This window comes from Symphodus melops (genome assembly GCF_947650265.1).
Source record: "Symphodus melops genome assembly, chromosome: 13".
Classification (NCBI taxonomy): Eukaryota; Metazoa; Chordata; class Actinopteri; order Labriformes; family Labridae; genus Symphodus; species Symphodus melops.
The window spans coordinates 16,188,417-16,205,870 of record NC_136703.1 but is presented as its reverse complement, the minus strand read 5'-3'; the positions used below and the strand labels follow the sequence as shown (position 1 = coordinate 16,205,870).

Genomic DNA, 17,454 nt, shown 5'->3' with positions numbered 1-17,454 from the left:
AATATATCGTTATTTCACAAACAAACATATATGGGCTCCATCTGTAGTTGCAATCTTAACCACCACTCTCTTCACTAACGAAGGGTGCCTTACTCTGACCCGCTGCCATTTGTGTGGATTAAATCCATTCTGAATATGTAAGCCTGATTTCGAATTCGTAGTTATTCTTTACATATCAGTATAATGTACGTGTGTATTTGTATTGTTTAAGCACACATGCTGATAAAGTAGTCCCAAAGGAGCTGGCTCTAACAGCTTATTGAAGCAGTCAATTAAAAGCACCAACGATGAAAGCCTTGCTCTAGACTGTAATTTACATACATTGTTTTGAGTAGTCGGGTGACACCTAGTGGACATTTTCTATACTAGCAGCTTTTTTGTCAATGACGACACTCTTAACACTTCCAATAAAACAACATCTTTATATTTACTGGCATAGAACAAAAACAATAAAATACATCGACAAATCCAGTGCAACAACACGCTGTAATAAATATGAATTCCTGTAACTTGAACAAATAAATAGTGGTGATAAATAACACACAAATAAATATGCTTGGACAATTAAATATATATTAAATATTCTTGAATTGTGAGGATAAGAAACACAAACACTGAATAACACCTGAAGACTGGCCTCAAACAGCCAGCATTAAGAGTAATCATTTTGTCCAGTCAAGGATGAGAGGCTACCCCCTTAATAAATATGATTTCATGATATACTCTTGATACAAAACAGACTTAAATAATCACATTTATCAATAATTCTTTGATATGTCTTTAGACAAAAACCTTTTACCTATAACAAGTAACACTTACCTGCAAGTGGGGCCTAAATGAAAGGCAAGGATGCAGGCAAACTCTTAAACATGACTGCCCTTTCCAACATATATCATGATACCTGTCGTAGCTATGATAAACAAATGGTCATTTCTTTAAGGCCGGGAATACACTGTACGATTGTGAAAATGTTGCAGTGGAAGAGTTAATCATTTAACATGCACAACCACTAGAATGCTCAAATAGGAACAGAAAATTAGATAGACATTCATATCCTTTCAGTCATACCAGACAGGGAAACCTGCTGTTACCTGGGTGCTTTCAGACGATGTCTACCAGTTTATGCAATCAGGAAAAGGAAATCAGGAAATCAGGCTCACGGCTCTGCTCTTACTGTGCGAGTGTGTGCAAAGAGTGAGCATGTCAGAAATTAACCAAACCAGTCAGGAGCAGCAGTGACTGTGACACTGCATGACTAACAGTATTTCAAAATCAGTACAACTCAAGAATCTGGTCTGAATCTCCCTGAAATCGCACAGTGTATCCACGGCGTAGGATGGATTAAATAGAGAACTGCCGAACAGATTTCATGAAGGGAGAAAACATCTGGAATGCTTTTTGTGTAGTTTTGAATACAAAAACGGTTATCAGACATGGAGAGAAAGGTCTGTCAGATCCACCTGCGTCATGAAGGTAAGAGTGACATAGTTTTTAAACGGTGGGCACCTGGTCTTGTTATTAAGTAGGCCAGGCTATAGATCCTGGTGGAGGTTGCTGTGTGAGAGAGGTTGGTAATGCTCCTCCATGCCCGGCTTAGCTTGATTCCTCTGTGTAACTAGTCTCTGATAACGGGCCTGCCGCTGGCTGTCTGGGTCCACATTCACCCAGTTATTGGCCACCCACTTCACCCCTTGTTGGATGGGGCAGTCGCCATGGAGGGAGTATTCATCAAGCTCTCCCATCCAACCTGGAGAAATTGTGAGGAGAAATGAACAACAACAGGCCTTTATTTTCTATTTATTATCACACCAAATGTTAGATGTTTAAGGACTGAATGCTTCCGTCTTTACTGTAAGGACTACAAAATCTCATCATTGTTCTTTGTAGTAAGATTTCAACACTTTTGCGAGGTCACCATCATCTTTTTTTGAATGTTTTTATAGATAGTGACCTCCGTACATTAGGTGCATGACACGACTGCCCAGAGTCACCAGAATCTTAACATGTTTAGTTAAAGTAGTTATTACTATAGATTAGATATTCTTATTAGCAGCAGTTTTAAATGGAATTCCCCGATGACACTGGACTCACTGTCAATCAGTGTAAATGAAAAGAGTTTGTTTTATTAAGGAACTCTGACAGAGATCTTAGTTCTTACATTCTATCAGAGTTATCGTCGATAAAGATGGTGGACAGAAGTCGAATGTGATCCACTGGGAAGTTGGGGGTAAAAAGGACACTTGCTGATGGGGCTCTAAGGATGAAGACTTTAAGCAAGTGGCATGATACGAGACTGGATGTGCGAGTAGAAAGAATACAGTGAAGTCCTCTGTTCTTACCTCTACCATCAGAGAGATGGTTGTACCAGAGGAGGGCGGTCCCAGCAGTAGGTTTTATTCTCAAGTTCCCTCTGCCACATGTCTCCTGGGTGTCTATCAAATCAACGCCGTCCTGGACCAGTGCCTAGGACACGCAAAACTGTCAACAGCTCGTGTCTAATCATTTATTTTTGGCACACTGTGTTTACTAAAGTGTCAGATTCCTTGTCACGAGTGAGCAACGTCTGCATGTTATCAACAGCACTCAGGTCATTAAACAGTTATCTTCATTTGCCAGTAGCAGAAAAAAACAAAGAGGCAGCTTGTTTTAAGAGTGGTGAGAAAACTGCACACTCACCTGCTCATCATATGTACGGTTATCAGCCACAGGAAAGGTGGTCTCACCACCCTCCTCTACAGAGCTGAGGTAGAAAAGCATTGTGAGGTACCTGAGATAGAAAAAAAAAAAGAAAGTCAGAGTAAATCTACTGAAACATAAAATAGGAAAACTATGTGCTGATATTTTATGTCTAAACACATTTTATTATCAGTAAAATGAAATGATCATTTTGAGACAAGGGTCTGTGGGCTGTCTAATTCTTATCCTACCAAAAATCACGGAAACAGAAGAGAGGAAACAGAATCCTGAAAGGAAATAAAAGTCCGACAAACCTGCATGAGACCTCTGTGAGAGCGGACGTGTTTCCGGCCAGTCGTGTGTGCGCACAGGTAATCTCCGAATGCGAAGGGCTGCTATCATGGTGGGCATTACTGAAGTCTCCGTGCTCATAGCGGATAACCTGCAGCGGCTCACTCAGCTCAACCAAAGCTGACGGCAGACGTGTGAGACTGGTCACTCTGAGCGCAAAAAAACCACAAGGATGTTAAAAAACTACAACATAAAGCGTGGCAAATAGTGTGTGTGTGTGTTTGTGTGTGTGTGCGCTCCTCAACTCACCTGTTCCTGAGAGTGTGGAGCACGTGGTGGGACCCGTGGCCTTGGTAAAGCCACGTATGTTTGCTCCTCTGTTTGAATCGACTGTGCAGCTTCCCTCTCCGCTGTTGTCCCGGGTGCTGGGAGACGTCATAAACACGCCTGAAGTCCTCCAAGGTTAGCATCCCTGCCATAAAAAACACAAAGATAAACATCAAAAAAAGAAGACTTATTTTCTCTTTCGTGTCGCTCAAAGCTGGAGTGCATTAAAGTACATCATACAAATACAACACAGCAAAGATTAGAACCTCACAACGATAGATATGAATGATGCCTTGGGAGAATACTGAACCAGTCCGTTTTTTAGTATCACGACTCCACTTCACTTACTCACTTACTTTCAGATTAAACTCTTAATTCATGTAGTGAGGATGAGGTGAGTGATTTACCAGCCTTCCCTCTCTTTATTCCTCCAGTCTTTTGTGTCCCGTATGCTGTCCCGTACATGCCCCCCCCCCCCCATCAGTTCCCCCGAGAGGCCGCACCCCAGCTGCAACAATAGCTTTGGGGTGGTAGAGACAAGGTGGCCGGTGTGGGGGTGGCGGGTTTGCGAAAGAGTGTGGAGGAGATAGTTAGTTGGTGGTGGTAGGGGGGGGAGGGGTTGGAGAATAATCAGTTTTTAATGAGATAGGATGAGGAACATCCGGACTGGGATGTGTACTGTAAAACGCCTGGCACAATGGCATCAGGTCAAAAAACGGTGTCACTCCTCTTCCGGCCTTGGCACAAACAAAGACTCGCATGCAATCACATCCACCTGTCAGCCAATTACCCTGACAAGTACACAACTACTATGGACACACACACACACATGCACATGCTGGAAGTTGAGCAGATTTGTTATGTGTGCTATGTGAACAGACATCTTCTTCATAAATAGACTTTAATGTAAGAAATAGTAGCACCCATCTGATGGCCCATCGTAACAAAAAGTAACATTTTGACAAACAAATATGACATGTAGGTGTCCCAGTTCGGCAACAAAGTTCAAACAAGACTGAGAACTTAAAGACTGACAAAGAATAGATGTACCGTTTTCTGTACTCCGAAAAACTCAACTCCTCTCATGCTTTGTTCTACATGGGGGGAAAAAGGATAAAACAGCCACAAATGAGGAGACACAAAAACAACGAGGCGACTAACCTGTTGGGCAGGTTTCAAGGCCGGTGAGTATCTGCCGCAAGTTGTCTGGGTTCAACCAAGTTCCATCACGGGAGCGTGAGTGACTCGCAATCTGCAGGAGAGAGCAGATCTTTAGTGTTATTTCATCAAAATGATTCATGCTCTTCTGACGGTCAATCTAAAAAAAACCTAAAAAAACACATTATTGTCTGAGAGGATAGTTCGTAAAAGCGATTTCCCCCGTTCAACACGAAGAGCATCTCTCCTAATCACCTCCTGCTTTTGCAGCAGCCTGTCCTGGTTTAGGTCCAGCAGGCTGAAGACCTCCTCCGTGCTGAGAGATAGGAGTGGCTGGTTTGACTCCTCTTGTCCCTGCCTGGTTGCGGTCGTCTGGCTCTCCGTCAGACCCTTGAGCTGAGCCAGCTGCACCACCACACGGCACTCCTCCTCCGACAGGAAGCCCGGGATCTCTGACAGAAAACGAGGAGAAGACAACCATGCTGATTGTAAGGGCACCGTACTGCCGTGAACACCAATAGTTACATACGACTTCCAACTTTTTTACACACACAAGAAAAGGAAAAGGCCACCTTATCACAGTACGAGCAAGCCCTTAAGCCCTGTTTCCAGCGGAGGAAACCCCGAGAATCATGGTCTTTTTGAGGAACTCCCTGCATTTCCAACAGATCTAGCAGGGTAGAAATGTAGTTCTGGGGTAGAAGCTCGGGGTTATGTGCTTACTGAAGGTCTAGGGACTTTTGACAACAGGGCATGCAGACCCTGCAGAGTCTACTAAAGTCCAGAGAAAGGATCAAGGATGAATCATCCTAATGGGAAATAATGAAACACTGTAAGCGACGCAAAGTGTGGCTGACGATGTTAGTTAGTTTCCAGACCTTTCCAGAACACAATGACTCACACATTCATATGCACATTACATACAATGATTACGTAACAGTGAAGCCAACAATTGATAAAAGCATATCCACTGAAATGTTCACTCTTCAATGATGGATTCACACCACCAACACTGTAACATGAGACTTTATATTCCTACTGTCAAGTCTGCAAACAGACAGCTTCAACCAAACCTGAGAGAGTCGTTGACTTTTAAGTGGATCAAAGGATCTCGGTTGATACTCAGTGCTGACTTGATCTGTCGGATGATTACGTTAGATTGCCAAACACGGCCTGTAAGTGTGAAGGTGCAAATATGAGATCGCGTTGATCAGTGGATGCATTTACTAACATGATTAGAACGAGTCCAACGTAGGAAACTTCTGACATAAACACACTATATATTAACCTTATCAAACAAACAACCTAATAAAGAGCACATGTTTGTTTCCCTGGGCTCAGAATATACTGATCATGCAGAGACTTCTAAGAACCCAGACAAGAGGAAGAAATAGCTTTGTCTCTTTGAATCCCATCAGCTAACTGCAGGAGTTGTTAAACCCTTTAAACAATTGCATAACTTCATTCGATGCTAATTAATGATGCTGTGAGGATGTGTTTCTACTTTTTGCAGGTCGTCCTTGCTTTTGATGGACACGCCCCTCACCTCCACATCACCTGACCAACAAACCTAACCACCTTTGCATGCGCCCTATTGGCTAAAATACATATATGTGGATGTATTGGTTGTCTTTACCTTTTTCATTTTTTATACCTTACAACCTACCTGCCCTATTTAAATAATGTTTGTGATCTGACGAACGCCTCTGACGAACGCCACAGGCCGAAACGTGTCGCTCTAATTTGATGATGAAGTTGTTCTTCATACTAGAAGTGTTGCTGGAGCATTTTGACCTCTTTTGTCTCTTCCCTGTGAGCGGTTTGTGCTATAGTCCATCCCAAGGGCAGTTTTAATGAATGACAACACTGGATTTCTCCCGGGGCAGAATGGAAACAGTGCAGGCTTCTGGGAATCTTTTATTAATTTGTAGATAGCAGTGTAAGGACAAAAAAAAAGACAGGGTGTACTCATTCTGCTTCTTCTCCAGTTTAGTTCCAACATTAAAAAGTCGGTTTAAAGAATTCTGTTGGATTCTTTTTTTTTTTTTTTTAACTTAATCCAACCTTTTTGTCGTTCCCGCAGCCCTCCATGTCTGATGCTGGTTTCCTCTCTTAATGAAAGGCTTCCGGCAGGTTGGCTGCCTGTACAGTAAGGACCTTGTTTGTCACCCGTGTCTTTGACACTGTACCCACTTGGTTAATTCCTATTGTCCAGTCAAGCCTCATTAATCTGGATAACTGATATGAATGAAGGGGGACTCTGAGCCTCCCTCCCAACACTGTCTATCCCCCGGAAAGGAAGTGACCTCCTTGTCTGAACAGGAATCAGGCCATGGTGACACAGCAGGGCGACGCCAATTTTGGTTGCGACCTAAGCACCAGTTCATACACACAAAACCCACAAGCAGCACCCATTTGAGCTACAACAACTACTGATGAGTTTTCATACATGCTCTTATTATTTTCTTTACCGTTTGATTTATCTTGTGGTCTTTAAAACATCAGAATATGGGAGAAAAAAAATCCAAACATTATGTCTCAAAGCCCCAAGCGATGACATCACAAATCTTGCTTTGTAGGATCAACGCAAGCAGCGCCCACGCACACACACACCATAAGAAGAAGAAGGAATATGTGAAATTGAGCATCATTCCTTCAAACAATTCACTCAATTCTCACAGTATTGTTTGTTTTCTCATGTGAGGTGTTAGAGCTCTTCAACGACCCTACAATGTGGCCATCGTATTTCTCTTTTTATAGTACAGTAGGAGAACTCGTAAAAGCATCCAAACATTTTCCTCTTACTTAGCATTTGTGGACAAAAAAAAACAAAAACAAAGAAGAAGTTTAAATAAGAAAGAGGTCGGGGCAGGACAGCTTTGTTAATAGTGGGTTGTAAGAAAATGAGGATGGAAAAGGCGGGGGAGTTTCACTCCATGAGGGCCGGTCTGTTCCTCAATTCAAACTGTGGGGATGGAAATGGACGAAAGCCAAAAGTATCCAAATGACCAATCATCCAGATTATTAATCTGGAGCTCTGTCAAACACACTTAAAATTTGCTCATGAAGGCAAGTGGATTTGCATCTGTAATAACACTTTATTTTGTGCCCCGGCCCTTCTCTCTTCTCTACTATACACCTCCCCTTCCTATGCAAATGTAATCACCGCCCCCTATAAAAACACCTATTCTGCCATCCTCCCAACCAGGGGTCTACATTCACTCAAGAGACACACTCCAGGATTAGTGCTCTTCATCTCCTGTCACAGGATGACTGTAGTGCTCTGCCCTCATTTTATCCTCAGCAAGTTCTTAAATTCCACCTCCCTCCTCTTTCTCCTTTTGCTTGCCGGGCCGAGCAGCACGTTAGCGCTGGGTCCTGGCAGAGGAAGAGCGGGACAAGGGGGGCGTCCGAGGGCTGAGGGTAGGGTGAGATCTGGGCTCAAAGACAATGGCGGTGACCGGGCGAGTGTTGACGGCTACGCTGACACCAGAATTGGAGATGTGCGTGATTCTAAGGCGGCAGCAGAGGATGGTGACGCGTGGGGGGACCCTGGTACGACCACCGGCTTCAGGTCCATGCTTGCCGTAGGAGAAGGTGGACTGTGGGAGCCTCGCAGTTCCTCCCGCTGTTTACCGATCCCGACGGGAATGGCTTTGTGCCAAAACATCGGTTATGATACCATGAGGATGCCCAACTTGCTAGGCCATGAGTCTCCTGCTGAAGCCGTACAGCAGAGTGCCAGCTGGTTGCCTCTACTTGCTCGAGAGTGTCACCCTGATGCCCGCATCTTTCTCTGCTCTCTTTTTGCACCCATTTGCCTTGACAGGTAAGTAAAAAAGAAACCGAAATCTTATTTCTTGAAGCAAATATTCACTACTTTTTTCGCAGAAGGGCTGAGCGCAAACAGTAGAAGAGCTTTATCAGAAAGGGAAAAAACAAACCAAAACAAGATTTATGATTAGGTTATTTCAGATCAGGGTCATACAGGGTTAACACCTTTTGAATGCAAATTGCGACGAGTCTCTGTGGAATGCTCTGATTTCACACAGAAACCTCCCAACTGAAGCTCCATTATCTACTTTCTGTCACATTAGCATCACTCAGTCAACAAAGCAGACCGAGGAGCAACCCAAAACTAATCCAGTCCTGTTACGCAGCACTCAACGATCAATCCAAATCCTTTTATTTACTAAATACTACAATCTCCGACTCTTCTTTTGTCAGGTTTATATCCCCCTGTAAAAGTTTGTGTGAATCCGTACGGGACAGATGTGCACCCATCATGAGCTGTTACGGCTACCCCTGGCCAGAAATCCTGCGCTGTGACCAGTATCCTGCAGACCATCTCTTGTGTATCTCCTCGATCACGAACAGCACAGCTCAGTCAGGGGGCCGTGTAGGTAGGAAACTTCTGACATAAACGCACAATATATTAACCTTATCAAACAAACAAGCTAATAAATGGTTTGCCTATTTCAGTGCCTCAAGCGAGCTGTCGGGATTGTGAGCTGCAGGAAGCCCCCCCTTCAAAAGACACACTGGAGACCTTTTGTAGGAGTGACTTTGGTGAGTGACCCCCTTACTCTTCTGCCTGATATTTCCTTTAATAAAGCTCATGGCATTTCTGGTTTACGCTCATCGTCTCTCTTTCCCCAGTTGTGAAATTGCGTCTCACGCGCCTCAAGTACAGTCCAGTGAGTCTCTCTCAGTTCTCGCTGGCTGCCAAACTGGATGTTTTGAAGCACGGACCCCTGTTAGGCGGGCAGATCCGTTCGCGCGTTGAGCTGTGGCTAGAGAGGGACGCCACCTGCGTGAGAAACATGACAAGGCACAACCCACGGGGCGGGACGTTCCTCGTGACGGGCACGGTGCAGGGGGAGCGCCTGGTGGTGAATAAAGTTTACGCATGGCATAGACGAGACAAGAACCTGATGGCAGCTGCACGCAAATGGAAACATTACAGATGCAGGAACTAGGCTTACATGTTACGGTAGGAAGGTACTGAGATGTAACAGGAACAGCTACGCATAGGGGAAGGATAGACATAGTATTTAGAATGTTTCTAAATACCTCTTCCTGTAATCTAATCTTTGTCTACTCCAATCCTGTCTAAACGTCAGTGGTTATAGAAGGGATACAAGCAGTCAGCTGTTTCAGAAAGGTCCTCATAGAATATCAACACTGCATGTCGCAGACAGAGGACGTCGAAGAACGAAAGAGAGAGTGTAAATATCTGTGTATTTTAAGTAAATATTGCTGGTTTATATATTTGTACGGCTTCGAGAAAATTAAACGTTTTGTTCCATAACCTGACGTCACACCTTTTCATTTATGAATAGCAGCACATACACAGACAGCAGTTCACTTACCAAATAGCAGAGGTTTTAGGCTGATGGTCTTCATCTCGTGCGTTCTGTCTGGCACAAGGGACACCTGCTGAACATGACCCACCTGCAGATGGGCAAGACACAAGCTTCAACACACTTATGCTTAGCGGGGTCAAATGCATAGATACTTTTGCAAATCTAATTATCACTCTATTCAGATCATTTACAATATTTAGGTTTGGCTGCTACATTTAAATGACAGTATAGCAAATTGCCTATTGAGAGCCAGCAGCTTAGATTAAGAGGGCTGGAAATAAATTTCCTTATCTGCCTGGATAGGTGTTTTAGCAAAAAAAGTGTCATATTTTGCTGTTGTGTACATTTAAGTGGTAGAATCAGAATCCTTTTATTGTGCAGACACAACCAAATTTTAAAAAAGAGCAGCTCTCGTAAAAAAAAGGAAAAGGAAACAGTGCAAGACAGTAAAAAGAGAAGAGGTAGGGCAATATATCTGTGCAAATAACATTATACAATAAAAAAAGTAAAAACTAATCTTTTAAAGAACTATACAGTCCACCAGAGGTAAACTTGTTATTTAAAACAGCAGATTCTGGGTTTGTTGGGGTTAGGATTGGGGGCACTTGGGTAAAAACGGTTTGCATTGCCCAGAAACGCATCCCCGAGGGCAGAAGTAGAAAAAGAAATACAAACGATGAAAGAGTTCCCCTCACCCGTATCCCCTCTATTCGAGGTAGACTGAAACTGTGGTCCTCCACGTGCAGCTCTTGTGAGGCAGGAGGAGGACTGGACGAGGAGGCAGTCTCACTCTGACTGACTGATGCTGCTGAGTTGTCACCTTCTCCACTGACCAGATCACCAGGGCCGTTGTTGTAGTGCACATAAAGCAGTAGGCCGATCACATTCAGGATGTATAAGTGGAAAAAGACCATGACCACAACAAAATAAGCCCGAGAACAGACATTACTTCTCTGGATTTGCATCCGAGCGGTGCGAAAGGGAGGTCTGTAACGTGTTGATAATGGTTTGTCTTCATATTCCTCCTCCTCCTCTTCTATTATACTTTCCTGTTCTTCTTCCATTCTCAACAAATCGTCCACAAACAATAAAGGGTATTATTCACAAGGTACTGTCACCGCCAATGTTTATTACTTGAAATCGTTAGCTGGATGCGGGGCGTTAGCCACCTAGCTAACAGTTAGCCAGCTATGGGGCAAACCTCTGTTTGTTTGATACTTGACGCTGTCGTGTCTGCCGCTTGTAGACCGAATGAATTGGGCAGCCCCGAGCCAAAGAGTAGATGTATCGGCAGTCGTTTACTCTGAGAAATAACAATGTCATCATTAACCAAACTCCCTTAATCCCGTGTTAGCTAACTGGTAGGTGCGCTCCTAGCGCTGCCCCTGACAACCTCCCTAACAACAAGGAGAGCAGCTAACGACTGCGCGTGAAGGCTCATCAGGTCTGATGGCACAGTGAACCGCTAGCGGCCTCTAGCGGACATAACCTTTGCAACACAGCTGAAGTGAGTCAAAACTATCCACTGCTGGCGTTTCCAGTATAACTACCCAGGCAATAAAATAACACACTTTAATGTACTAAAAATGTATCTAAAGGACTAAATAGGAATCTGTAGATTTTGTTGTACCTCATATGGTAGCCTACAATTATTGCACAGGACTAGTTCTACACTGGCCTGTGGATGAAACACACAAGACAGACCGGCTGCTCTTTCAACATTGACCACAAGGTGGCGATTAAATCCATAAACTGCACACGTGCCCATCAACTGTATTTGCTGTGTCATTTGTTAGGTCTGACGTAATTATTCAAAGTTTGCGTGATTCTCGGGGAAAAAAGGTAAACGTGTATAATATTATCCTTAAAACTAATACCAAAATAAAATAGCAGCATGGTTGAACCAAGTATTGACAGGTCTTCACAGTAGTGATCCATGTATGCCTACAAACAGTATTAGGGTATATAGAATTTGGCTTTTGACAACGCATATGGGCAAGGACTACAGTTGAATTGTAATCCGTTTAAGCCGATTTATCATGCTTTAAACACTATCGCCATACAAAAGAAGAAGAAAAAAAATGCATCACATGAAAATTTAGTCTATTTTCGTGCTGCAAGCCAAACTTGATATTCTGGGACACTAGGCTATATTTTCTCTTATGTTGATGCCAACTAATCAGTGGTGTATGAAACGGATGGATTTACATAATTTTCAGTCGATGCATTATTCACAAGGAATTTCTCTGAGGTACATAATACGGGAATAGGATAATGAAGGCGAATTTCCCCAATGACATTGTCCAATTGAATCCATATGACCCCTTTTTCCTTAGCCTACAGACTGAAAAGGACAGGGGAGTTAAGGAGTCTGAAACAAAAAAAAACATTTACATCTTTTCTATTCAACACAGACACACAAACTCACACACACCCCTTGTGGTGTTTTCCGGGATCACGCCACTGCTTCCACTTGGGATCCACACAGCAGCAGCAGCGATATGGCTGATCATCGCCGGACGGGACAGTTGTGTTTATAAGCGAAAGTAAGAGGGGGATCATGCGTTATTACGCGCCGAACATGCATTTACTCGGGTGACGGGGCACTGCGACAAACAGTGTAACGCAGGGTTAAGTCTTACCTGACGAGGGAAGAGGAAATCTATGTGTTTAAGGGCAAAGTAGTTGGAGGAACTTGTCGCAGTGGATTGAGCTCAGCGTGCCGCCTGGATTACCATACACAAGTGGAACAATAGTCTCCTGCAGTACCAACACAAGCAGGTCAGTAGCAGCGGTGTATTTGTTTATGTTCAGCCTGTTTTCACTCCACGTTGTGACTCTATCGTGAAAGAAAAATATATTGGAAAATTACAGAATTCCAAATCCATGCTTTCCTATCACCTGCCATTGCAGGTGGACCTTTTTTCGGCTCGATAAAACAAAGCTATTTCCTTTTTTTTTGACTGTGTCACATTACACTATAATGTGGATAAATGTAGCCAACTCATATAGACTCTCTGTAAAATCCTCAATCGCATCGGAAAAATATAAGTGAAACCATTGGCAGATACAATGGCACATAATGGACCTATTTATAAATCACTAGAGCGGTGTGATTGGCACATTAGTTGTTTCCTGGTCCTGACATATTGGGAACACACTCGTAAAGTCGGGATACCCTGAGAGATGATTCCAGAACTATTCCATGGAGTTTTTGTGCCGGCATTGGAGGCTCTATAACTTTTTTCTGCCCTGCCTTACCCTCCTCCTCCCGGATACATGCGCCAGGAAAACACGGGGAGAAAGAGACGGACCGAAAACGCAAAAGGCCTGGAAGGCATAGGGATCTCTCTGCCAGCAAGGCCCGACATGAACCGCAGCTCATTGTGTTTTGGGAGTCCCGTGATGTTTTTTAGTTGGACGACTGAATGCTGCCCACTTCTGTGCGCCCCGTCTGCAGCCATGTCTAGTTACGCAGGAAATCGCCAGGACCTTCACTCGACCGCAAATGTGACTGTCCAGTCCTGCGGTCCTGCAGTGTAGCCTCGTCGTCAATCTCGTGGATATTCATTGGTGGCATATAGTATGTTAACTGCAACATAGGTTGAACAATTATTGGCAAAAGAGCTCCACATACCTAATGTCTTAGCAGCATGTAGAGAGAACCATTTTGAGCTGAATTATTCATGTCCATCTCAGTGTGGGACATCCAGATTGGAAATAGCGCGCATCAGTCAATACAGTGTAATGCACTTAGGTCTAAAATCCTACCAATAACCACAGACCAATGATACTCTGTTGGTACTATTTTATAACATTATATAGCTTACTGAAATGTTTTTCTTATTTAATGCCATAATGACTCTTGGACTGCCTTTATTGGACTACATTTTTCATTCTTAATTGAGTTTTGCGTTGTTGTTTTTTAGTGCAACATACATGCACAGTGAAATTGCATAAATTTGTCAACAGAATGTGACCGCAATGCTGTAGTCACTTTGTAATGTTTTTAAACAGCCAATATGAACTTTATCAGGGGTGTCATAGCAACAATAGTAATAACAATGTATGATAACACCATTAGCCTTACTTTGCTTTTTGTTTTTTGTTTGGACAGTTAGTGTTTCCTGCAGTATGCATAAACCACATCATGACCTGTCCATGTTATCTTTAGACATATTCTTCCAAAGCTATTTTTATACATGTTAATAAGTTTTAAAACATGTCTGACTTAACAGTGAAGCACAGGTCATTGATGATTTTTGGCGTTTTCTCTGAATACATTTTCATAATATCAAAGTTGGTAAATATTACTTAAAACACATTGATGTTTATTTAACACATATTCAACTTCCAAATCCTCTTATACAAAAATAGAAACCTTTCTGTGACCCTTGTGAGACCTACTTCTTCTAGACTCGGAGCTGAAAAGAGCCATTTCAGTTTGGTTTATGTGTTCGCCTTGTTCCATAATTCACTCTCTTAACCTTATTGGAAGATTTATGTTAAGTGATGTAAAAGCAAGAAGGAGCCATTGGTTATACATGAGTAGTGGACTCATTGTTGGGTCATCTGTGGGTTTATGTTAGTGCATGTGTTTATTTGTGGGCACGTGGGTAGGTTTTTCTGTAGTTGGGCAGATTTGTGCATTACTCATGCTTCCTCAGGCCGCTGCGCCAATCCGTGTTCGAAGTGCCACTGAGTGCCCTCTGCCACATTCTATGCGAGTGCATGCATGCGTGTGATTCACGCTAGTGAACTGCAGAAGAATGCCTTTTTGTTTGTGTTAAAATAAAGACAAACATTGGGGATAATGACAATACATTTCACTCCAACCTCACAATTAGTTGAAATCTCCTGAATCTATGCTTTTGTCCATTTGTGTGTCAAACCTGCAGCCAACTTGTGACAGTGCATTTTGCATACTCAGGTCCATTCATTCTTTAGCACTGGCAGGGGAAACCCATTGCAAGGCTGGCAAGGATCACATGCTGCTGCAGTCTCGGCATCCCAAACACTGGAGGGCTGAAATTTTATAGCTGATGTATCTGACTGTGTTTGCCTGTGTGAGAAATGTAGAGAGAGGTGAGATAGAGAGAGTTGAATTGTGAATTTTCGGCTTTTAGCTTCTCTTTATCTTGTTTCTTCTCATCACCTCAGATACAAAACAGCGGTTTAAGTCTCCGCTATAGTAACCAAGCAACCCAAATGGTGTGTCTTGAATAAATCAAGACATCAACACCTCACCTTCACACAACAAACCAGCACACATGATCACAGGATGCTTATCCAATTAAACCGTGAAAAAAAAAAAAAAACCTAGTAGAAATACTTTAGGAGCGTGTTTGTTGGAGCGAGAGCCGCCTCTATCATCTGGAGTGGGTCTCTCCATTCAGTGGGAGGTGTTTATCAGAGTTGTTTGTGGTTCGCAGGGCGTGTGGTGAATGTGGCGTGTGCATGCTGCAGCCTGGAGCCACATGTCTCGTCCCACTCACTCCAGTGCCTCTGCCAAGCGCTTCACACAGCCACGTCCATCCGCACCAGGCAACGCTGAGCGTCCAACATACATTCATAAAACTTTCTTTCAACACAGATTCATACAAACACTGGGCTAATAAGTCTGTTACGGAAAAACAACTTTCCCCAAGCACTAAAGATTCAAACACAGAAATATAAATAATGTCCAAGTGCTAAAAAAGAAGAACTGAACAGCTCTTGGATAAGATTGGAGTTATAAGAGCTGGTTGCAATTAATACATGACAGAGAAAAAGAAATAAACTCCTTTTCCAGATAGGCACGTGACATTTAGTGTTCAAAAATAGAGCTAAACTCAGAAATGCTACTGGCAAATGATGAGCAGTTTTTTTTAACGCTTCTTAAAAAAGAATGGGAGCATACAGTAAGACTCTAAAAGGAACCACTGCCAGACATTATGGGAAAGAGAAGACAACGAATGGGTGGTTTTCACTGCAAGAATCAAATATTATTTAAAGGCATTTTCTCACTATATGGTGATGTCATTGTTGGTAGTTTATGGAAGCAATTAGTCTTCTCTACTTCTCTACTGGCACTAACATGTGCCAAGGTGCATCAAAGGTGTGTGGCCAAAATGACTGCCTACAGTCTTCTTAAAGTGTATATTTGTCTTAGGTTAAATACAGTGTAATACAAGAGTCGGTCAAAACACTGTGTTGTAGGGATGCTCAGTTTCGGCAAATCTGCAATATGTCCCTTTTTCGTAGAACATGGAGATGAGAAAAGTTGTTCTTAATGACTAAAACGTTTTTGTTAAATGAATGATGGTTGAGTATTTATTGATGCGTCAAAGCACCCCTAATTTCATCATATTGTAAATGAGATACCCTTCAGTGTTTCTCCTTATGGACTGCAGGGTGGTGAGATTCCCACCAACACACTGTTTGTGCTAATTCAACAGAGATAAGGTGAAGAGTGCGAAATTAATCATTATTGTGTGTGTGTATGTGTGAGGGCATGACTGATGGAAAGCACAAGTGTGTGGAAATGATTACACTTAGTGTGTTTATCTGGCTAATAAGCACTTCATTATATTATCGCATGCTCCCTCAGAATGTGTCACTTATTCATGAGAAATGCATGCATGAGAGTTGTGATGTAGCACGAGGAGAATCCAATCTTCTGTCCGAGCAATCTTTTTCTCTGGTGATGGCTGGGAAAACATGCAAATGAGGGGGGGATGGAGATTTGTTCCTTACTGATAATCCATGGATGATGGATGTTATGAAATGAATGTGAGTCGCGCTCCTTTCACCCTTCTGTCCCATTATTTAAACTTTTTTTTTCAGTTGTGGAGAAATGCTTCCAGCTGAGGTGCAAAGCACATCCAAATGTGCTCATGCAAATAGGCAGAGGCAATGTTGTGAGCATTGGATACTCGTCTGAGCACATCTTCTGATGGAAAGAAAAGCTGGTCTTCCTGAGTGAGGCTCACTGGGTTTGAATTCCCTCAGAGCACAGGCTGTCTCTAATAGGCCTGAAAGACTGTTAGCCTGAAAGGATGAATGGCTTTTGTTAAAGCCTCCAAGGTTGGACACAAAGACAAAGGCAGAGGGTGCCGTGTGTGTGTGCGCGTACATGTGTGTCTGTGTGTGCGCGTGTGCGTGCGTGCTTGGTGCGTGTGTGTGTGTGTGTGTGTGTGCGTGCCTGCGTGTGTGTTTGCTCGTGCATGTCAGCTCTTGAGCCCTTATGGGTTAGATAGAAGTAGCAGGATGTGGAATTGGGACAGAAATACTCTGCCATCACTGCATTTACCTCCAGGCCAGTAAAGCAGAGTGAAAGGGGAACAGGACGAGGACACACAAAGTGACTTCAGTACACATAAATACACAGCAGTGAAATCGCAAATACTGAAGATGCACACATGAAATAGATTCTGAATGTCTGCTGGAGGCACTTTGAACAATGTGTAACTTTAAAAGCTCATTGACATTTGGAGGCACATGCAATACAACACAAAAACGACTCATAAGTGAATTTGAAGAGCACTCTGCTGGAAATAGAAAATGCGCTTCCCCCCCATTTGTTTCATTGATTAAATATGCTTAAACCTCTGCTATAACCATAAAAAGAATCTACTGCACAGTATTTGAAATAAGC

At 43.0% G+C, this 17,454-nt stretch overlaps 3 protein-coding genes across 6 annotated transcripts in view; 2 read left to right on the top strand and 1 right to left on the bottom strand.

Annotated features, from left to right (window-relative positions):
• Positions 1-408: 408 nt before the first annotated feature.
• LOC306833345 (transmembrane prolyl 4-hydroxylase-like) lies at positions 409-11,144 on the bottom strand (the record flags this gene model as incomplete). 2 transcript variants are annotated; one of them, XM_079358550.1, is made up of 10 exons in its annotated part: positions 409-1,747; positions 2,340-2,463; positions 2,677-2,767; positions 2,991-3,176; positions 3,277-3,439; positions 4,456-4,546; positions 4,708-4,904; positions 9,825-9,906; positions 10,514-10,883; positions 11,020-11,144. In XM_079358550.1, the coding sequence occupies 10 exons, from the start codon at positions 11,142-11,144 to the stop codon at positions 1,533-1,535; spliced, it is 1,644 nt and encodes a 547-aa protein (XP_079214676.1). In that variant the 3' UTR covers positions 409-1,532. The 2 variants fall into 2 exon arrangements, with proteins under 2 accessions (XP_079214676.1, XP_079214677.1); XM_079358551.1 differs by lacking the exon at positions 409-1,747 and adding an exon at positions 1,948-2,267.
• On the top strand, positions 5,974-9,763 carry LOC306833347 (secreted frizzled-related protein 5). Its single transcript, XM_079358553.1, has 4 exons — positions 5,974-8,281; positions 8,680-8,855; positions 8,935-9,021; positions 9,112-9,763. The coding sequence occupies exons 1-4, from the start codon at positions 7,722-7,724 to the stop codon at positions 9,429-9,431; spliced, it is 1,143 nt and encodes a 380-aa protein (XP_079214679.1). The 5' UTR covers positions 5,974-7,721; the 3' UTR covers positions 9,432-9,763.
• A 715-nt stretch (positions 11,145-11,859) lies between the features above and the next one.
• The window catches only part of LOC306833344 (cyclin-dependent kinase 17-like), a 41,008-nt gene continuing 35,413 nt past the window's right edge, over positions 11,860-17,454 (top strand). The window contains exon 1 of one of the 3 annotated variants that reach the window (XM_079358545.1): positions 11,860-12,599. The gene's annotated coding sequence lies outside the window, so the exon portion shown is untranslated. The remainder of the gene's footprint in view (positions 12,600-17,454) is intronic. The other 2 variants (XM_079358546.1, XM_079358548.1) reach the window with 2 other exon arrangements.